The sequence below is a fragment of the Phalacrocorax aristotelis genome, chromosome 21 (assembly GCF_949628215.1).
Source record: "Phalacrocorax aristotelis chromosome 21, bGulAri2.1, whole genome shotgun sequence".
Taxonomy (NCBI): Eukaryota; Metazoa; Chordata; class Aves; order Suliformes; family Phalacrocoracidae; genus Phalacrocorax; species Phalacrocorax aristotelis.
The window spans coordinates 116,748-135,135 of record NC_134296.1 but is presented as its reverse complement, the minus strand read 5'-3'; the positions used below and the strand labels follow the sequence as shown (position 1 = coordinate 135,135).

Genomic DNA, 18,388 nt, shown 5'->3' with positions numbered 1-18,388 from the left:
CTAGATACTGGCTTCTAGACCTTTCAGAAACATTCTCCTAGATTACAACACGGATAGGTGTTCTTTCTCGCCGAAGGTGCCTGGATTACTACTTGCAGATCACCGATATTTTGCACACGCCCATGAGTCAGTACGGACAGAAAGTAGTTTGTGTTCTCACATGGCTCAGCATAACAGGGCTTCTTCTCTGTGGCTTAACCGTCTTAATCACCTGGGTCCAGCAGACAGAAATTTTCATTCGGGGCGTTTATCTCTGCGCCTCAAAGAAACCTGTAGCATTGATGACGCAGATACTTGTCTTCTTGCACCTTAGGGAAGGCTGCTTCTTTACGGATGAATGTAAAGTACAGCTCCTGAGAAATACAGGTACGTGATTTTATTATAGTGAGAGGAAAGAAACGTGATCATTCCGTTCTATACATGTTTTTCCTTTTTAACTGACCCCATGTGAAAGAACCTGTAGGAAGCTGCCTTATCTTCCTCTATAAAGACGCTGTTCTGAACTTGGGTATTACCCCAAAAGCCCAAATACAATCAGGGGCAAGAAACGAGAACCTCACAACACAAGGTTTTTCTGCGGTAAAATTAGCTGAGCAAAATGCTATTTCTGACGGGCACTGCTGCGTTCTGGTAAAAAGCTGTTTATAAGCAGCGAGGTGCAGTTGCTTTTCTTCACTTTGCTCGCCGCATCATTTAAATTTTATCTCAGGTAAGTTGTGCAGTGTCTGTCGTACGTTACAGCTGTACTGCGGTTCTCGCTGTGCTACAGCCCCCGGCAGCTGAACAGCCCTTCCAGCGCAGCAACGCCAAGGCCTGCGCTGCGGTTGCCTGCGCCCGCGTCGGTCTTAAGGATTTAGATACTACCCAGCAGTAACAGAATGTCGGCCCCAAGCGCGTGGCCTCTTTCACGGCCACGCTTCCTAAGCAAGTGACGGTTCAGTGAGGATGATTCAAGTGAAACTGTGTAGCCTTTCCTTAAGAATGACTTAAAGCATCCTGTTTATTTCAAATCCAGTACATTTAAACCCATCAGCGTATACACACTTAACCAGATTTGCGGCAAGAACAGCTGAGAAGGAGGGATTTTTGTGAGATTTTGTTTTTTAACTTGGACAGGCCCTTCTTTCAGTGCTGGCAGGGTGCGCTTTCCCGGACTTCTTGGGGAAGTCGCTCAGCGCTGGTGAGGCTGCGCCTGGAGCGCAGCGTCCAGTGCTGTGATCCCCGTGTCCAGGACACGGACATACTGGAGACGGTCCAAGGGTGGGCCACGGCGATGATGAAGGGTCTGGAGCGTGAGGCTGAGAGAGCGGGGACTGTTCAGCCTGTTGAAGGCTCAGGGGGATCTCATCAACGTGCATGAACAGGAACTCCTGGTATGGAAGCAGAGGGAGCCACGCACTCTGCAGTGGTGCCCACCGACAGGCCAAGAGGCAATGGGCACAAATGAAAACACACGAAATCCCACCCGAACACAAGAAAACATACTTTCTGGTTTGTTTTGGGTTTTTTATTCTTTACTCTGAGGGTGGGTCAAACACTGGCACAGGCTGCCCAGAGAGGTTGTGGAGTCTCCATCCTTGGAGACAGTCAAAACCCAACTGGACATGGGCCTGGGACGTGGGCTCTGGGTGGCCCTGCTTGAGCAGGGGGCATGCACTGGGTGACCTCCAGAAGTCCCTTCCCAACTGAACCCTCTGTGAAATTATGTACAGCTACACACCAAAACGCCCCTGCTTCACTACAGACCCCGTCACCCACCCTCCGAATATAGTGCTGGACGGTACAAATCCTGTCACCAGGTGTGACGTCTACATGGCTCAGAGAGTGCTTCATGGCTGTAAACCGCCGTCTTATTTACCTGCGGGAAGATTAATACTGTGACATGCTGGACAAGTATTTGCTGTATTGAAAAAGACACCAAAGCTCCCCAACATGCCCCCAACCCCTTCCCCAGACCCAAAATCCAGGCCCAGAAAAGAGCATTGTTTTCCATTGCTCGGTGCCAGCCAGCGTTACGCATATTTGTTCATTCAGAGTCTCAGAAAGGCATTCCCGCCCGGCACGGATGGCATCTGCCAGAGCCCAGCGTTGGTAACTAACGTTACCCCGAAAGGCGGGTTCGTCCGCCTGGCGTGCAGAACACCAAACTCCACACAGGGCGGAGTCGTTTTATTTGATGAATTTTTGTGCAAAGATGGGTGCTAGGTGGTAACCCACAAAGCTGCACCCCACCCCGAGGAACTGCAAGGCATTTGTACAGTTAAATGTGTCAGTCACAGCTAATATTCACACGCCTCAACTAATAATTGGTTCATTGCTTTCTCGCCTCGATGTAAAGGTACAGCTCGCTTTTAATTCACCGCGCGTGCTCAGGGAGTAAGGGGCTTGCTTACTAGAGACAGGGGGCGGTTGCCGGCGTATGGGCCTGATTTTTACTGCTATATCGAGGGTAGCTCCCGTACAGGGCACTTTGCTTTAGTTCTTGTCAGCATCCCAATCAGTTGTTCTCCTTGACTATACACTTTATCGCCCCGTTCTCAGCGGCTTCTGCGCCGGGACGTTTGCTTCCATCAGTGTCTCAGCTCTCCTCAAGGCTAGAGTCGTAGAACAAGGGCTTCCCTGTCTCTCAGTTCCCGACTCCGGCCGCCAAAGTCTGTGTGCCGGGCTCACGGAGATCACTCTTAGGGCTTACGGAAAATTCCCCAAATTCCGTCTTCTTCAGGATACCGCTAACGGCGCAGTCGAAGTAAGAGCGTTACTTAGGAAGGAAAGGGCTCATTTCCGAGGGCAGCGCCGTCGCCCCCCTTCCCTGGGCTGAGCCCCTCCCCAGAGCCGCGGCGCCCGCTGCGGCGCGCCCGCTTCCGGGCGGGGTCCTTCCGCGCAGCGGGCCGCCGAGTCCCGCCCGCCGGGTCCCGCCCGAGCGCGCCGGCGCGGGTCAGGCGAACGCCACCGGCAGCCCTAGCGGGGCCCTGCCGGGCGCTCCGCCCTTCCGGCGCGGGCGGCGGCCGAGGTCGGTGCTGCGCGCGGCGCGGCGCGGCGCGGAGGGGCCCGGCCCGGCCCGGCCGGAGCCCTGGGGCGGCGCGGGGGCTCCGGCGCGGGGGCTCCGGCTCGGCCGCTCCGCGCCCTGCGCTGCGCTGCGGTGGGCCCGGGTCGGGCAGTGCGGCCGAGCCCGCCTGGGTCGGGCCGGGCGCCGGGGGACCCCTGGTCAGCGGCGAGCTGGGGTTCGCCTCGGGCTCATCGGGGGTTTTCCTTCGCTCCGTCGGGAGGGCTCGGGCAGGCCGGGAAGGAGGGCGGGAACGTGCCCGCGGTCCGGGCAGGCGGAGGAAGATCCGTCTCCGAGCAGGCACGTGCTGCTGCGGCGTTGCCCGAAATGCTCCCGGGCTGGAAACCCGCCGAGCTGGCCCTGACCCACCCGGCTGGCATCTGCTCGAGGGCAGGAAGGCTCTGCAGAGGGACCTGGACAGGCTGGATCGACGGGCCGAGGCCAACTGGACGAGGTTTAACAAGGGCAATTGCCCGGTCCTGCCCTTGGGTCACACCAACCCCAGGCAAGGCTCCAGGCTTGGGGCAGAGCGGCTGGAACGTGCCCGGCGGAGAAGGCGCTTGAGGTGCTGGAGCGTGTCCAGAGAAGGGCAACGGAGCTGGGGAAGGGTCTGGAGAGCAAGCGTGCTGGGGAGTGGCTGAGGGAGCTGGGGGGGCTTAGCCTGGAGAAGAGGAGGCTGAGGAAGAGAGACCTTATCGCTCTGTGCAGCTGCCCAAAAGGGGGCTGTAGTGAGGGGGGGTAGCCCTCTTTCCCAGGTTACAAGCGATAGGACGAGAGGAAATGGCCTCAAGTTGTGCCAGGGGAGGTTTCGATTGGATAATAGGAGAAACGTCTTTACCGCAAGAGCGGTCAGGCATTGGAAGAGGCTGCCCAGAGAGGTGGGGGAGTCGCCATCCCTGGGGTATTTAAAAGACCTGTAGATGCGGTGCTTGGGGACGTGGTTTAAGTGGTGGCCTTGGCAGTGCTCGGTTAACGGTTGGACTTGATGATCTTAAAGCTCCTTTTGAACCTGAACTTATGTTTTATTGGTGCTTTTTAAAGGTCATGCCATGAAAGGGCGCACTAAGAAAACCTGATGCCCTGAGCACGTTACTTCTGGAGAAACGCTTGGCCTCTGCAGCTTTGTGTGGGACACTGAAAGGCAGTTGTGTGAGTATGAGCTAACTTCAGCACAGCTGTGCTTTTTTTAGGTGTGACAACCCTTATTCCCATGTTGAGTGTTAGGGTGTGGGTGCGAGCTCCCCAGCTGCTCCTCTCTTGCCCTGCCATCCCCCGTGACGTACAAAGGTTAGTTCCCCATGGTCCGTGGTGGGTCTTGGCATGTATTATCTGAGTATAAACCTGAAGACGGTCAGTTTAGCTCTAGAATTACTCTGAGACCCGGGAACAAAGTACTTGTTGCTTCTCTGTCTGCAAGGAGGCTGCAGCTGTATTTCCACGTGTCTCCCTTGAAGGCCACTGTCCTGAATGTGGGCGCAGCACTGCCCTGTTGTTCTTTGGGTTGATGAACACGGCAACTAGCAGCATCAGGCGGAGGCAGAGGTTACCAGACGTAGCCCCCAGTAATTGCATTGCAGTTCCAGGAGGCAGAAAGCGTCAATAACTGCTTATGTCTGGAGGGGGGAAAAGCTGGCAGTCGTGTTTAGTGCCCGCAAGGCAGCTGGAGGCACTATTGCTTACGATTGTTGTTGCCGTGCGGAAAAGACGTGGCTTAAAGTGCTGCATCGAGAAAGTAATGCTTACGGGTAGCAGAGGTAAACAATAGAAGAAGGGGAGATAGATATACGCGCGTATGAGAATTGCCTTCCTAGTGCAGCTGCTGGTGGTGGCAGCTTTGGCCCTTGCCGGTAAGTTTCGTTAAATGTTAGAGTTGTTACTTTTGAGACTCGTGGGGATTTGAGCGTTTGTCTGGGCGCTAAGGTAATAGCCGCTGATCTAGAGTGAATTGGTGCCTTACTACTTGCACATGTTTACCTTGGCATTGAGCTTGGTACTTCTAGAGCAGAAAATAGAGGGGAGGAGGGAAGTGTAGTAGCGTAGGCGTGTGTACTGCAGGTCGTGTCCGTGCGTGGTTCGCACATCCCGAGTGGTTGATGGGTTGGGAAGCATGTGATGCCCTGCAGGCTTTGTAAGGGTTAACTAAGGCATTTTCCTTGCTCTGGTTTGATGCTGCGCTTATCTGATGAAGGACTAAAATAATGCCCCGCTTAGGGACGCAGTCTGTTGGAGTCTTTGAGGGCAGGCAGTGTTTCCTGGGGCAGACAGCAGTGGATCTCGTGGGATGGCTGCACCGAATGGAGATGGACGAAGTTCTGGCATTCCTCAAACCCTGACAGCGCGAATGTGGTGGAATAAGTGCCGGCGCAGGTCCTGATCCTCGTCTTCTGTCGACCCTCAGCACGTCCAGGTAAAGGTAACAGGGTAGTTGTTGAGACAGCGCCTTTGAGTCAGTGATTGTGATGATTGCGGGCTTAGGAACCAGGTGCTGTTGGATACCAACGGCAAAAACTATTTTGGTGTGTTACTGAGGAAAAAAAACATAATGCAGCGGGCAAAGGTTTACGGTTCCTCTTCTCAAGAAGTTGTCGAATTTGGGAACGTCGTGCTTTTTCAGTTGCTTGACTGGTGATGTTGTCTGTATTCTTCACGAATTTTGCACAGTCTTCTCTAAATATGTCCTAGCTGCAGGCTTTACTGGAATTTGTAGGTAGTCACGTTTGGAGTTTACGAATGCTTCTTGGTGTATGTTGAGGTGAAAGATGCGTACGGCCAGAGGATGAGTAAAGGTTTGGATTTTATAGGTACTGGTACGGACAGAAATAATATTAGTGAGTATTAAAGTAATTGTGTAATGACGACATGACCTGTACGTTCACGTAATACCTATAGTTTTTGTGTGTAGTGTGTTTACACTTTAGTACTACACAAAAGAAAGGTTGTAGTCGGGTCTTATGTTCCTCACGTCTGCTTTTTTTTTTTTTGCCTCCGTATCACTCACAAATTATACCAGTCTGAGCACTGTATTTATTTGGTGGGTACTTTCCCGCTGAGAAGCAGCACTTAGTCTCAATCTTATTGTTCACCACAGCTATCTCCAGGGTAGCTGAAATTTCTCAGCATCTGTTCTGCCTGTTATATTTCTTCTCGAGTAAACTGTGGTGAAAAACAGTACCCGAAAGGCTCCAGTGCTTCCAGACAAGTGCTTGGTTGCTCGCGTAATGTGTTTCTAGTCCCATCTCAAGTAATGCCTTAACGGTGTTATCTTATTTATTTGTAGCGTCCCATTTTGGGAAGAAAGTGTGTTGGGTTTCAAACCCTTGGGCAGGACAGGAGGAGGTGGCCTTCTCGGGTCAGTGATGAGTGTTGGCACGTATTATCTGATGTAAAGGTGATGTCTGTCACCACTTTAGCTCTAGAATTACTCTGAGACCTGGGAAACTCCAGTTTCCTTAGACTGTGACCGTGGCGCTTTTTCAACCTGGAATCAAATGCCTGTCACGTTCTAAGGCAGCGTAAGGAGAAGGGGGCACAATTTGAGCTTCCTTCCGTTTACGCGCTAGGGAGGTATAGTTGTTAGTTTAATACTTGGATGTTACTAGGAGGTGCTCTCACGTTAACTGATCGCAGCTCTGGGTACTCAAAGCTGAACAGTGTTGGCAAATGCTGATGTAGAGGTTTGGTGGTAAATGTAACCCGCCTGTCTTAATGAGCATGCATATTCTTAATTCACAAACACGGTTTAGTCCCACCTACGCATCCAGAATGTTTGAAGGGTCATGTCACATCTTCCTTTGATCACAGTCAACAGTCACGTGTTCAGACTTGTTTTTTGAGGGGGGAAAAAAAAGGTAGATAATATATTTGTGTGTTGGGCTTGTAGGTTCCATTTTGCATTTTTGTAAGACTTGAATTTTAGCTGGCGACTGTAAGATTCCAGCTGACTGTAGGGACGGAAAGTTAAAGTTGTTAGCGTTTTTCAGGGTTGGCCCGAGAATATTCCTTCATTTCAGCTGTTTCTTCTATTATGCTCTTTATAATAAATTCTCAACTACTGTTTTTACAGGTGACATGAGCTAGGAGAAAAAACATAAAGCCAGCTGGGGCCCAAGACCAGCACTGTTGTGTTCATAAGACATTGTGTCCCAGGAGCGAACTGGCTCACGTCAGTGCTACCTCAGAAATCTTTGTATTCGCTACTCAGACCTCGATTTTTCCTCACTGTGCAGTTTGCGTCTATTCGTAGAATGTCCTGAGCTGGAAGAGACCCACAAGGACCGTCAAGTCCAGCTCCCATCCCTGCACAGGACAAGCCCAAATTCACACCGTGCCTCTGAGGGCGTTGTTCAAGTGCTGCTTGAATATCGCCAGGCTTGGTGCCGTGGCGGCCTCCCTGGGGAGCCTGTTCCGGGGCTCCACCACCCTCTGGGGGAAGAACCAGTTCTTCTCCTTAACTATACACTTTATTGCCCAGTTCTCTGCGGCTTCTGAGGTGGGATGTTTGCTTTGATCAGTCTCTTAGCTCTCCTCAAGGAAATAGTGGTAAAACAAGTGCTTCTCTATCTCTCAGTTCCCGACTCTGGCCATCAAATTCTGTTTTGCCAAGCTCACGTAGTTCGTTCTTGTGGCTCAGCGGAGAATTCCAAAACGACCATTTTCTTCAGGATATCACTACATTGATGTTACGGAGTTTTGTTCCTGATTTTGGTGACACTGCGGCAGCCGGGCAGATGGCAGGCCCGGGTTGCGGGTCGAGCAACAAGCCTTGGGCCAGCTCTTCGGGGCTCCCAGGCTTCGGAGCTCCTCCCTCACTGTCCCGGTAGTGGGGCCGCAGGAGCGGAGGGAACAATTTGGCCTAGCACCTTCCCGGCACCCAGGCTGTTGCCAAGTTTCTGTCGAACGGGTGTCGAGAGCCTGTGTGACTGGCCTGTCGGAAACCCCGTTCCTCAGCCCGTGCGCGTCCCGGTTCTAGATCTCGCTGCTCTCTGTTGGGGGTCCTTCTGTGTCACATTGGTTACTGTCGACGGGGAAGTTTTGAGCGTTTCGCCCCTCGTTATTCTGTTCTGCCCTTGCCAATTTGAGCTCCCTGACCCGTGTTCCCTTCTGACGGACCACCGCCTCTGGGCTTCCCAGAAAGGCTGTCTGGTTCCGCAGCCCTTGGGGTGCTGCCATCATGGGCTCCACCATCTAACGCTAAGGCTAGGCTCTTCGCTCCCACAGGCGCTGCCTTTTGCAACCCTTTGTTTCTCCGTCCTGCAGTTGCTGTCATGGACATGGCATCCTGGGGTATAGCGCCTTCTCCATCAAGGATGTCCCAGTCAGCCACGTTCTCTGTTGACTCGGAAAGCCCATCTGGAGCATTCCAGGGACAGGAACCGCTCCCACAGGAGCCCCCTTCCAGAGCTGGATGAGGGAAGCCCGTCCCTACCCAGAGGATCACGCCCAATGCCGCCCTGACCCGTGAGTGTGAGAGCTGCCCAGCCTGCCGCAAGCCCCTCAGGCACCCTTTGCTGCCAGGGCCCTCCTGTCATCAACGGCACTGGCAGCTCTGCTGCCTGGACGGCCCGCTGCGCTGGCGGGTCCATGGGCCCAGGCAAGCCTGGGGCTGCCCAGGGGGAAGTGGGCGCCTTGTGCTCCCCTGCTAAAGCGGCTGGCATGGCTGTGTAGCTGGAGCCCCGCACTGCCCCAGCACGGCTTGGCCCTGCACCGGCGTGGGGCTCCCAGCGGGCAGTGAGGTGGGACTTGGCGGGGCCGTGCTCCATACAGCCTGTGACCCCGTGCTGCCAGGCTGGGAGCCTGGTACGGGCCGTGCTGCCCAGAGCCCTCAGCGCAGCCTGTGCCCCTCTGCTCCTGGGCCCTCCAGGCCACTGCAAGACAAGGAAGGAGGACGCTCACACTGCCATTTCAAATGAGGGAAGCGGAGGCAGAACCAGCAGGGGCAAGAAAACAAACAGTCCTTGCTAACCAGATGTACCGCTGGGCGCCTGACAGCACATTCCGGTCTACTGGCCCTTTTTCTTCTTGGCCCGCGAAAGGGTTCCGAGAGGAGAACCGCTGCTGGAAGCGGCTGTCTCGTGGGGCAAGAGCAAAGCCCCCTTTCCAGCACCCTTTCTGGTTTCCCGGGGGTGCCCAGGAGAGATGGAACCCTGCCCGGCAGGCCAGGCCAGGCAGCCGCCTGGCACGGGAGCGTGGCAGGGTTCAGCGCGCCCACAGGCACGGGCTCCCAGCGCCTGGGACGGCAGCAGCCGCTCTGCCCCTCCCGGCTCAGCCCTGGGGAGCCCCAGTGTGACGTCAGAGCCACCACTGTGAGCTCAGAGCTGGCCACCCGCACAGCCCTGTGGCGCGTGGGGCAGGAGCCCACAGATGTGTGTGGCTGTTGCCCGGGCAGGTGCGCTCCTGCTGAGAGGCGGCAGGCACGTGGCTGCTACTGGAGCTGGTTTTGCCTGGGCAGGCCACGCTTGCTGGGGCTGAGGGGGAAGAGCTGAGCGGGGAGCCTGCCTTGGCCCAGAGATGGCGAGGAGAAAGGCCCCCCAGGGAAGACACCAAGGGGCCTCCAAAGGCTCCGTTGGGATTAATGCCAGACAAGAGCTGGCAGGGGAGGCAGCGGGGCCGAGCTGCTGCCAGGCCAGCGGGTACGAAGTGGGCTGCTCCTGCCTGGGGCGTCAGGTTCGGGCGGAGTAGCAGGGCCGTGGCCCAATGTAGTCAGTGGCGTCAGAAGCCAGTGTGCAGCAGGGGCCTTTGGGGAGGGGGTAGCCTTGTGCTGCAGGGGTCAGAGCCCACCCTGATTTGCAGGGAGATTTTGCTGCACATCAGGCCAGCCCCTGGGACCTGACACTGCCCCCCCCTTGGGATGCTGAGGCGGGGTCCTGCCTGGCTGTGGTGGGGCAGCTGTGCGGGGAGGAGAGGGGTCGGGAGAACGCCAGTGACCAGGGAGGAGGGGTGTGGCCCATGGTGGGGGACGGCCCACGGTGGGGGACAGCAGCCTGTGCCCTCTCCCCAGACGGCCACCGAGAGGTGTCTGCGAAGGGGCAGTTGGTGCCAGGGAGCAGGGAGTGACGGGCTCAGAATAGGGCTGTCCTGCCGGGTGGGCTGGGGCAGCCTGTCCTCTGACAAGGGCCTCTGCTCAGGCTGCTCCGGCCCGCCTCGGCTCCCGTGGCGTGGCGATGGTGGGCAACCAGCATTTGTCTTTTTCCTCCCACAGGAACCCGTGCGTGGAGGTGGAGCTGGTGACGGTCCCTTCCACCTCGGCTCCCTGCTCTGCCACGCAAGGGCCTGCCAAGTGGCGCAACAAGGCCACAGGAATTGCAAGTAAGCTCAGCACTGCTGCTTGCTGTGAAGTCCCCTGGGGTGAACTTGGAGAGCTGCGCTGTGCCAGAGCTCTGGCCAAATGTCACGAGAGGCAGGAGAAGTGCAGGCTGCCCCAGGGAGGGAGGGAGTGCGTAGGACTGGGTGCCCGCCTTCCCGCAGGGAGCTCAAACACGTGTGGCTGGGCATCCTAGAGAAGAGACCTCAAGAGACAGGCCTAACTTTTCTCTTGCTTTTTTGCCCAGGGGCGGTCCTCAGCCTGGCTTGGCATCTGGCAGGTGCCCTTGTCTCCCTGTGGAGACATCTGCTGAGCACACGCATCTTTGCCAGGTACGTACTACCTGTTTCTGCTGTGGTGGGGGGCGGGGGGAGAAGGGGGATGTCCCTTCCCCCAAGCAAGGGGGAGAGCAGAGGGTGTTCCCCACCCAGCAGCCCGGGGCTCCCGCTCGTGCGCCAAAGTTTGTGCGGTGCCCGTTCTCGGGGAGAGCCAAGAGCAAAGCCCCTTGGCAGCCCCACTCCCAGGCGTTTGCCGGAGCCCCAGAACCCTCCCGGAGATGTAGTAGGACAAACCGCCGTGTAGCCAGAAGCTCAGGAGCACAGCCAAGCCTCCGCAGGGCAAGGGTCTTCCCCAGCTCTGGCAAGAGACCACACAGGTCTGGAAGGAAAGCCAGACGAGGCCCCTGCGCTTCCCAGCTGTGCGGAGAAACACCCCTAAGAGCAATCTGTGTGACTGCAAGTGAGAACAGGCCTGCTCTCTCAGCCAAGAGAGAGCAAGGTCCACACCAGAAGAACTACTGAAAAGCAGTCCTCATTTGCTCAACCCCTCTACTTCCCTGCATGATTTTCATTCCCTTTCGGAAGGTGCTCCTGGAGCCCTTCGTTTGGGGAAGATCTGCCGGCAGCGTTGAATGGTGTGGAAAGGCGTGCAAAGCAATGGCTTTAGGGCCTGAGGAGGGAAATCCACGGGTGAGGGGGTTTGCCCAAGACTTGCAGTACTGACACCCAAAGGACTCTCTTCTAGGCAAAAGATGGGCCCGCAGAGCAAGAGGTTCCTGAAAGTCTTCTTCCTGTGGCTCCCAGTGGCTCTGGGTGAGTTTTCATGAGCAAACACAGCCTGGCTGTGCTGGATGCCAGCTTTCCTTTTGGGCCAGTATGTGTGAAACGCCCGTGGTGCGGGTGCGTCCTGAGGAGGTCCTTGACTGGCACTGGCGTTTGGACTACCGGTAAGACTGGTAGCCTCCCAGCCGTGCTGCTGCTCTGGCCACTGGGCCAAATGGCTTGCTTAGTCTGCAAGTCTGCGAGAGAAGGGCGTAGCTCTTTCCAAGCCTGAGCTGGGGATTCCCAGATGGGAGGGGCCGTGCAGGGGGACCCATGGAGAGGTACCTCTCCTAGCCCATGCAGCCCAGCCTCGGTGCTCACCGAAGCAGTGAGGGGAAATGGGGAGTAGCTCTGGGGCACCGAGCACACCTGAAGGCCACGGCTATGCAGTCCCCTCAAGCCTGGGCTGATGGCTCCCGGTCAGAGGCGCGTCCTCTCTCTGCACCCCACGTTCCCCACCTCCTCAGCTCACCTGCTGCCCAGCCCCAGGGCACCACTGGGCAGGCGACAACGCAGCTGCAGGGGGATGGCTAGCAACTCCGCTAAAATAACCGTCTCTCGGTGATGTGAATTGCAGCTGGTGCTTACTGCGCGACCTCGCTGCCGGTGTGGACAACGCAGGCAAAGGGACTGATAGAGGTCAGTGACTCGTTGCTGGCAGTGGCTGGAGGAATCACAGGCTGTGCTGCTGCCACGCAGGCTGACCCAAAGAAGCGGCAGCTTGTGCCTTCCTAGGGAAGCCTCTCCTGGGAAGCCGCGGCAACTCTGGTAGCAGATGCTCTAATGGAGCATTTTTCCCTCCCAGGAGCTGACACGTGTGTCGTCGGCAAACCTGAAGATGCTGTGGTAAGAGAGGTTTCCTGAGCTGGAACTGGTTCTGTGCAGAAGCGTCAGCCGACCTCGTGCTACCTGCACTCACTTTCCTAATAGCCAGGGCTCCCGTACTTCCCTCCTGCCTTTGCCTTTTGCTCAGCCTGGTGCGGAAGGGAAGCACTGGCAAAGCAGGGAAAGCACACGTGTCTCTCTCTCCTCTTGCTGAGCTCAGACGCTCCCCAGAGGCGATGGGCCGCTCTCTGACCAGATCGGCTTTCCTGTCGTGCAGGAACTTGCCCGTTTTGGCGGCGGAGGAAACCCAAAAGACACGCTTTCTGCTGGAGGAGGTGGCTCGGCTGAGGGCACAGATCCGCAGTTTGAAGGTGATCCTGCATTTTGGGGAGGGAGGCTTGGCTGGGCAGAACCCCTGAGAACATTTTCTTCAGGGTTCTTGGTGGGGTCAGACTGCTGACTGCAGCAACCCAGCCTTTGCCCCAGCAGCTTGCTGGGTGAGCTTCTGCACTGCACAGGCCCCTCTCCAGCCCCAGTGTAACAAGGCCACTTCAGGCAGCAGAGGACTCCTGAGAGCCTTTCCTAGGTGCGCTGGTGCCTCTGGCTCCTCTGAGCAGGCTCCTGAGGCGGTGGTGGCACCCAGGCACACGTACAGTGCCAGCCATGGCTTACAGGGCCTGAGCCTCTCCCCCTCCTGACTTGGAGAGCACAGAGGGTGTGGACGGTGGTGTGGGGACCCACATCAGCACACCTTGGGGTCATGGCCATGGCCATGGCCACAGATAATCTTCCTAGTCCTCACGGCTCACACCAGCAGCAGAGAGTCTTGCAGCTCTGTGGACAAGGCTTGCCTTGCCTTGCCTTCCTGACACTGACCCTTTGCCTCTGCGGGCGCTAGGAGCCACGCTGCACTGCCTGCTGATGTGGTCCTTTTCTGTGTTGATTTCTGGCGTTCCCAGGAAGCTCAGGAAGTGAACCAGGCAGCGTCCAAGAAGGCTTTGGGTGCCTACGTCGAGATGTCTGACTGGGCCCTGGAAAGCTCTGGTATGGACACAAGCAGCCCAGTCCTTGCCCTGCGCTTGCCTCTAGCACTCCCCAAAGGAGCCCGTGCTCCAGGCGCTGCTCTCCAAAATGGGGCAGCTTAAATCCTTCACGGGGTCCAAGAGCAAGGCTGTGGCAGAGTGGGTCGCTCAGACTCCCTCCCAGTCAAGCCCTCGGCCTCCACACAGGTGCCCCTGGCGCTGCCCCCGCACGTCTTCCTGTGCTGATGGAGGGGCTCTGCTCCTCTCCGCTGCATTTGCAAAGGGAATGGCTGGGCCGTCCTTTGCTGCTCATGCTCCAAGCCCTCAGCTTTGGTCTGCTGTCATGCTCGTGGGCGCCTGCAGGCTCCCAGAGCCCTCAGACCTTCTCCTCGTGGTGCTGTGAGAGAAGCACTCACCAGAGATGGGGCTGCCGTCATTGCTCTGTGCAGCTGGGCACCCCCCCGCCCCCAGCGTGGTGATGAGGACAGGACTGACAGACGTGGAGCTGGACGGCGGCATCACAAATACTCCTGAGCACCAGCTCCCTTCTAGTCTGCGGCCTCTAGCAGTCATCTGCTCTCCCTTCCTTACAGGTGCCACCATTGACAGGCAGAGAACTTCCGAGACCTACGACTGCCAAGAGAATTGGGGCTGCAGGGTTTTATGGTTCTTCCGCGCTGCCAAGCCTCCTGAGACTATTTTGCAGGTATTGTAGCAGAAATCTTCAGGGAAGGTGTCCTTCCTTCCTGAGAAGTTGGGGACTGACCTCAGGGGCTCTCCCCTCAGGCCAGTGGTACTGGTCAAGCCCACCGTGCTGCTCAGGTTCCGGACACCAAAGCTCTCACACAGGGCTGGGCTTGCTAGAGATCCGTGGTTCCCCTGGCGAGGTGAACAGAGGTGAACTGCTGCATCTTGCCCACAGTCCTCTGCCACAGCTGGGTGAAAGCCTTCCTCCCTGGCGACCCTGGTTCCACACTCACCCCTAACGGTGCCTTTTTGCGGGCGGGAGGCGGCGGGTGCCCTGCAGAGCCGCTGGGCAGGGACGTGTTTCTGCGCGGGCCTGACTAGGATGCTTTCGTAACCACTCTTCTCCTCTGCTCCCTAATACTGAGACCCCCTTTGTCAGGCAGGGCAGGGGGCCTCCTACTTCTGTCCAGTTCCTCACAGGCGCCTCATTTTCAAGCTGAAATAGGCCCCACAGACATGCTGGCGCCTATGCTTCGAGCTACATGGGCAGTGGTGTTGGCCCCAGTGCTCTCTCACACTTCATTGCTGTCGCGTTCTGGTTGCAGGCGGATGTTTCCCCAGGAAACTGCTGGCCTTTCCAAGGGCATCAGGGCCAGGTGGTCATCAGGTTGCCAGCACGAGTCCATCTGACTGCCGTCACTGTGCAGCACATCTCCAAAGACGTGTCTCCATCTGGGACCGTCATCAGTGCCCCCAGAGACGTCGTTGTCTTTGTAAGTCTCTGCTGGGCGCTTCTGGCGGGCATCTGACCCTGGGGCAAAGCCAGGACAGGGCCCTGCTTGCTTTTGTGCATCTTCTGGGGTTTGTGTCCTGATCTCTCGCGAGCACTGCAGTGCCCTCGCGGGACGCTTCAGGGGCTCGAGAGGTTTCATCCCTCTTAAGGTTTGTTCTGGCCAAGCACCTCTGGGTTCTTGACCAAATCTCAAAGCGGAGACTGAGCTCCACCATACCCGGTGCTAGGCTGCTGCTCGAGCCCCAGGAGAGGGTGGGTGGATAACAGGGCTGAGCCAGCGCGTACCTTGCCTCTCTGTCGGGATGAGTCTGAGCGGCTCTCCTTGTGCTTTGCCCCTGAGGGAGTGGATGCGGACGGAGAAGAGGAAACTCTCCTTGGGACGTTCACGTACAACGTGGCAAAAGAGGCTATTCAGACCTTCCCTCTGAAGGTACGCTCCACGCACAGGGACGAGATGCCAGGGAGCACAGCAGGTTTGCCTGCAAGTCCATGGAGGAAGGGCACGCATGCTTTCTTTTCTCCCTGGGCAGAGGGGCCCGGGCCGCCGTCATGAGAGAGAGACCTGCGGGCTTGGGAGGGCTGAGTAGCACGCGGTGGTGGTAGCAAGAGGGTAGCAAGGGCAGGGTCAGGCCCGTAGGAGCATGAGTCCCGAGAGATCCCTGGCTGCGCCCGGTGCCTTCAGCAGAGGCAGCTGCACGTGCGCCCACTCCACGCAAGCAGCGTCTTTGTGCCGTGGAGAAACAGGGCGGCCTGGTGGCGAGAGGCGTCGGGCAGCACCGTCGCTCCATGCTGCGGCCTGCTGGCAGGCTGGACAGTGTCCTCTCCTCCCACCATAGCACGCCCCTTCTCCCGCGGCGCTCTCACGCCTGCCAGGGGGAGAGCAGGCACAGCAGGCAGCGGGAGCTCGGCGGGGTTGCACACCAGGTGCCCCACGCGCAGGAGCGCCTCCCCGGCCTCCCTGTCAGCACAGAGCAAGCAGCAGCGGGAAGGGGCAGAGGGAAGGGAGACCGAGCCCCAGCCGGGCCGGCATGCAAAGACGGGGTGATTGCACTGCCGCTCTTAACACCCCCGTTTCCTTTTCCCACTCTTCTTCACAGAACGCGCCGCTTCCCAGAGCCTTTCCGTCTATCAAACTTCTTGTGAAGAGCAACTGGGGAAACCCAGCGTACACCTGCATTTATCGAGTGCAGGTTCATGGGAAGATGGCGCAACCGGAAAGCCCCAGGTGAAACCAGAGAGAAAAAAAAAGTCAAACATGAGAAAGAAGAAGAAGGGGAGGAAGAACAAATAAATCTAAAAGATGTGGCAATTGAGATGGCTGTAGAACTGTAGAAGATTTGTCTCCAAAGTGGGGTGCTCAAGACGTTCCACGCTGCGGGAGGGGAATTCGGGAGCGTGTGGAAAATGTTACAACTTCTATGCAATTTTTTTCTTAAAAACGAGGAAGATAGGAAGCATTCCCAAGACTGAATCTAGAGAGGGGAGGCCCAGCCTGTCAGCGCTCCTCCCGCCGCCCCTGGAGGCTCCGCAAGTGGCCCCAGCCCAGGGCAGGCCGAAGGGCCCGGCTTCAGTTCACAAGAGGGCGACTGGCCCCGCCCGCCGGCCCGCGCGGGCTCTGCAGGAGCTCCCCCAGGCGCCCGCCCACCCTCTTCCCGGCTTCTCAGCCAATGGCGCCCGCCAGGCGGGGACAGGCAGGGCCCCCCGCCAACCACCGCAGCGCCCCTTCTCTGGCCCCGCCCCGCTGCGGCCGCGTGCCGACGGACGAGCACGTTGCTACGGGCGCGCCCGGAGCGCCAGCCAGGGCCCCGGGTTCGAGTCCCGTCGCTGGGTTCGAGGCCCGGCGAGAGGTCAAGGAATGAGGCGCTTGCTGGCGTGAATGCCTCACGTACCAGCCAAAGGGCTGCCCGCGCAGGAGGGGAAAGGTTGTTTAATTGGAAATTGTAGTTATAATTTGGTTTTAAGTACCGGTGCTTGTAATAGTTGTTTTGGTCAGTTATTAAGAGAAGAAGAACTTTGCCAAGGATGTTTTCTTGTTGGGGGGGTCCGAGTCCCCTGCCTGGTTTGGAAAGGGCTTCGAGTCCCCGAAGTTGACCAAGCGGGTTAGAGTCCCACTGAATGGGGTTTGAGTCCCCAGTTTGGCTACTTGTCTTGACCGGTCTCTGAATTTTGGCGTGGTTATCAGAATATGGATTTATTTTTGCATGTTCGGATCAGATAGTTGTTTTGGAAGTCACATTTAATATGGGTGGGGAATCGTCTAAAGGCAAGGTCTTAAAGAAGTCACCTCTAGGGCGTTGACTGAAGCATTGGAAGGGGGGTGGGGGTGGGTTCGATCCCCTCACAAGGAAGCAGTTAACTGAGCATTGTAATCATTGGTCGCCGATCTGTACTTTGAAATATAATACTATAATACTACTATATTAAAATAATATATATTATAATGCAATAATACCATAGTGCAGTCGATGATGTTTTGCAAAAGAGAAGGAAAATGGGATGAGATCCCATACGTGGGTTTGTTTTTCACGTTGCAGAGCAGCGGTTGGAAAAGGGGAAAAGATCGCGGATCGATTACTAAGGATGCAAATGTTTTGGCCTTAGAACAATGTTGGGACAAACCACCCAAATGATGTTGTTCTGCATGTAGTACTGGTAAAAGGAGGTGTAAAATACAAGGAGCTGGTGGAAGAGGAAGATGATGTAGGATGATTAGTGGCTCCGGGACAGGGAAGTCTACAGGGAGGTAACGATCAGTGTGGAAACAGGGAAGTTGGACAAGTGGATATGGGGGTGTAAATGGTGGTGCTGAATCACAGAATCACTAAGGTTGGAAAAGACCTCTAGGATCATTAAGTCCAAGCTCCGACCCAACACCACCATGTCTCCTAAACCATGCCCTGAAGGGCCACATCTGCACGTCTTTTAAATACCTCCAGGGATGGTGACTCCACCACCTCTCTGAGCAGCCTGTTCCAATGCCTGACCGCTCTTGCAGTAAAGAAGTAGTTCCTAATATCCGATCTAAACCTCCCCTGATGCAGCGTGAAGCCATCTCCCCTCGTTCTATCGCTAGTAATAGAAAGTGAAGGGGGGCCGGAATTTCAGTGCTGTAGCAGGAAGAACTAGGAGACAGGGGGCAGTGCTACAAGCACCCTTAAGGCAGGCCGTGGGTCCGACAGGAGGGTGGGTGCGGGTTGAAGTACCCTTCTCAGTAGCAGGCTGATGGGCTTGGAAGGAGATGGCTCTAATGTATGGGGAAGATGCGGCAAAGGTGGCGAAGGTATTGGAAACTGTTGTGGAGAATCATGACCCAGAGTGGAAGGAGATACAGGTGGTCTTGAATATGTTGTTGAGAGATGAGGAGCAGAGGCTGTTGTGGCTGAGGCTGGGGAAGAAGCAGAGAGGGTTCACGCTCAGGATGCACAGGCAGGAAGGCTGGAGGATCATTCTTGCCACCACCGATCTGAATCGGCACCTGAGCAGTCAGGCACAAAGGTTATTGTGAACTGAATATCAGAGGTTGATATTGTGAGGGGCCTCTAGGCAAGAATGCACTCAAGGACGTAATCTCTGCGAGCATGACGGGGATGCAAACGACCTAGCAGCTGGCGCCAGTCG

The 18,388-nt window shown here is 56.6% G+C and overlaps 1 protein-coding gene, 1 long non-coding RNA gene and 2 other non-coding genes across 6 annotated transcripts; 3 read left to right on the top strand and 1 right to left on the bottom strand.

The window, feature by feature from the left end:
- Positions 1–970: 970 nt before the first annotated feature.
- Positions 971–2,664, bottom strand: LOC142067037 (uncharacterized). The gene is made up of 2 exons (XR_012663880.1): positions 2,394–2,664; positions 971–1,858 (listed from the first exon to the last, which is right to left on the bottom strand). It is a non-coding gene; the product is annotated as an uncharacterized LOC142067037 (long non-coding RNA).
- A 655-nt stretch (positions 2,665–3,319) lies between these two features.
- LOC142067036 (SUN domain-containing protein 5-like) lies at positions 3,320–16,785 on the top strand. 3 transcript variants are annotated; one of them, XM_075115278.1, is made up of 15 exons: positions 3,320–3,608; positions 4,085–4,192; positions 5,255–5,450; positions 8,300–8,500; positions 10,242–10,348; positions 10,591–10,675; positions 11,367–11,434; positions 12,021–12,082; positions 12,249–12,289; positions 12,546–12,639; positions 13,228–13,312; positions 13,884–13,996; positions 14,583–14,750; positions 15,111–15,200; positions 15,868–16,785. In XM_075115278.1, the coding sequence occupies exons 4-15, from the start codon at positions 8,448–8,450 to the stop codon at positions 15,997–15,999; spliced, it is 1,098 nt and encodes a 365-aa protein (XP_074971379.1). In that variant the 5' UTR covers positions 3,320–3,608; positions 4,085–4,192; positions 5,255–5,450; positions 8,300–8,447; the 3' UTR covers positions 16,000–16,785. The 3 variants fall into 3 exon arrangements, with proteins under 3 accessions (XP_074971379.1, XP_074971381.1, XP_074971380.1); XM_075115280.1 differs by lacking the exon at positions 5,255–5,450 and having other exon boundaries at positions 3,344–3,608; XM_075115279.1 differs by lacking the exons at positions 3,320–3,608; positions 4,085–4,192 and having other exon boundaries at positions 5,165–5,450.
- Positions 4,344–4,426, top strand: LOC142067433 (small nucleolar RNA SNORD45). Its single transcript, XR_012664045.1, has one exon. It is a non-coding gene; the product is annotated as a small nucleolar RNA SNORD45 (small nucleolar RNA).
- On the top strand, positions 6,392–6,476 carry LOC142067415 (small nucleolar RNA SNORD45). Its single transcript, XR_012664028.1, has one exon. It is a non-coding gene; the product is annotated as a small nucleolar RNA SNORD45 (small nucleolar RNA).
- Positions 16,786–18,388: the final 1,603 nt, after the last annotated feature.

Bases quoted from the DNA above. Each gene is read 5' to 3' on its own strand.
- LOC142067036 (XM_075115278.1), top strand. From the start codon at position 8,448: ATGAGGGAAGCCCGTCCCTACCCAGAGGATCACGCCCAATGCCGCCCT. The intron at 11,435-12,020 runs GTGAGTTTTCAT...TGTGAATTGCAG, and splicing joins GTGGCTCCCAGTGGCTCTGG to CTGGTGCTTACTGCGCGACC. The intron at 15,201-15,867 runs GTACGCTCCACG...TCTTCTTCACAG, and splicing joins TTCAGACCTTCCCTCTGAAG to AACGCGCCGCTTCCCAGAGC.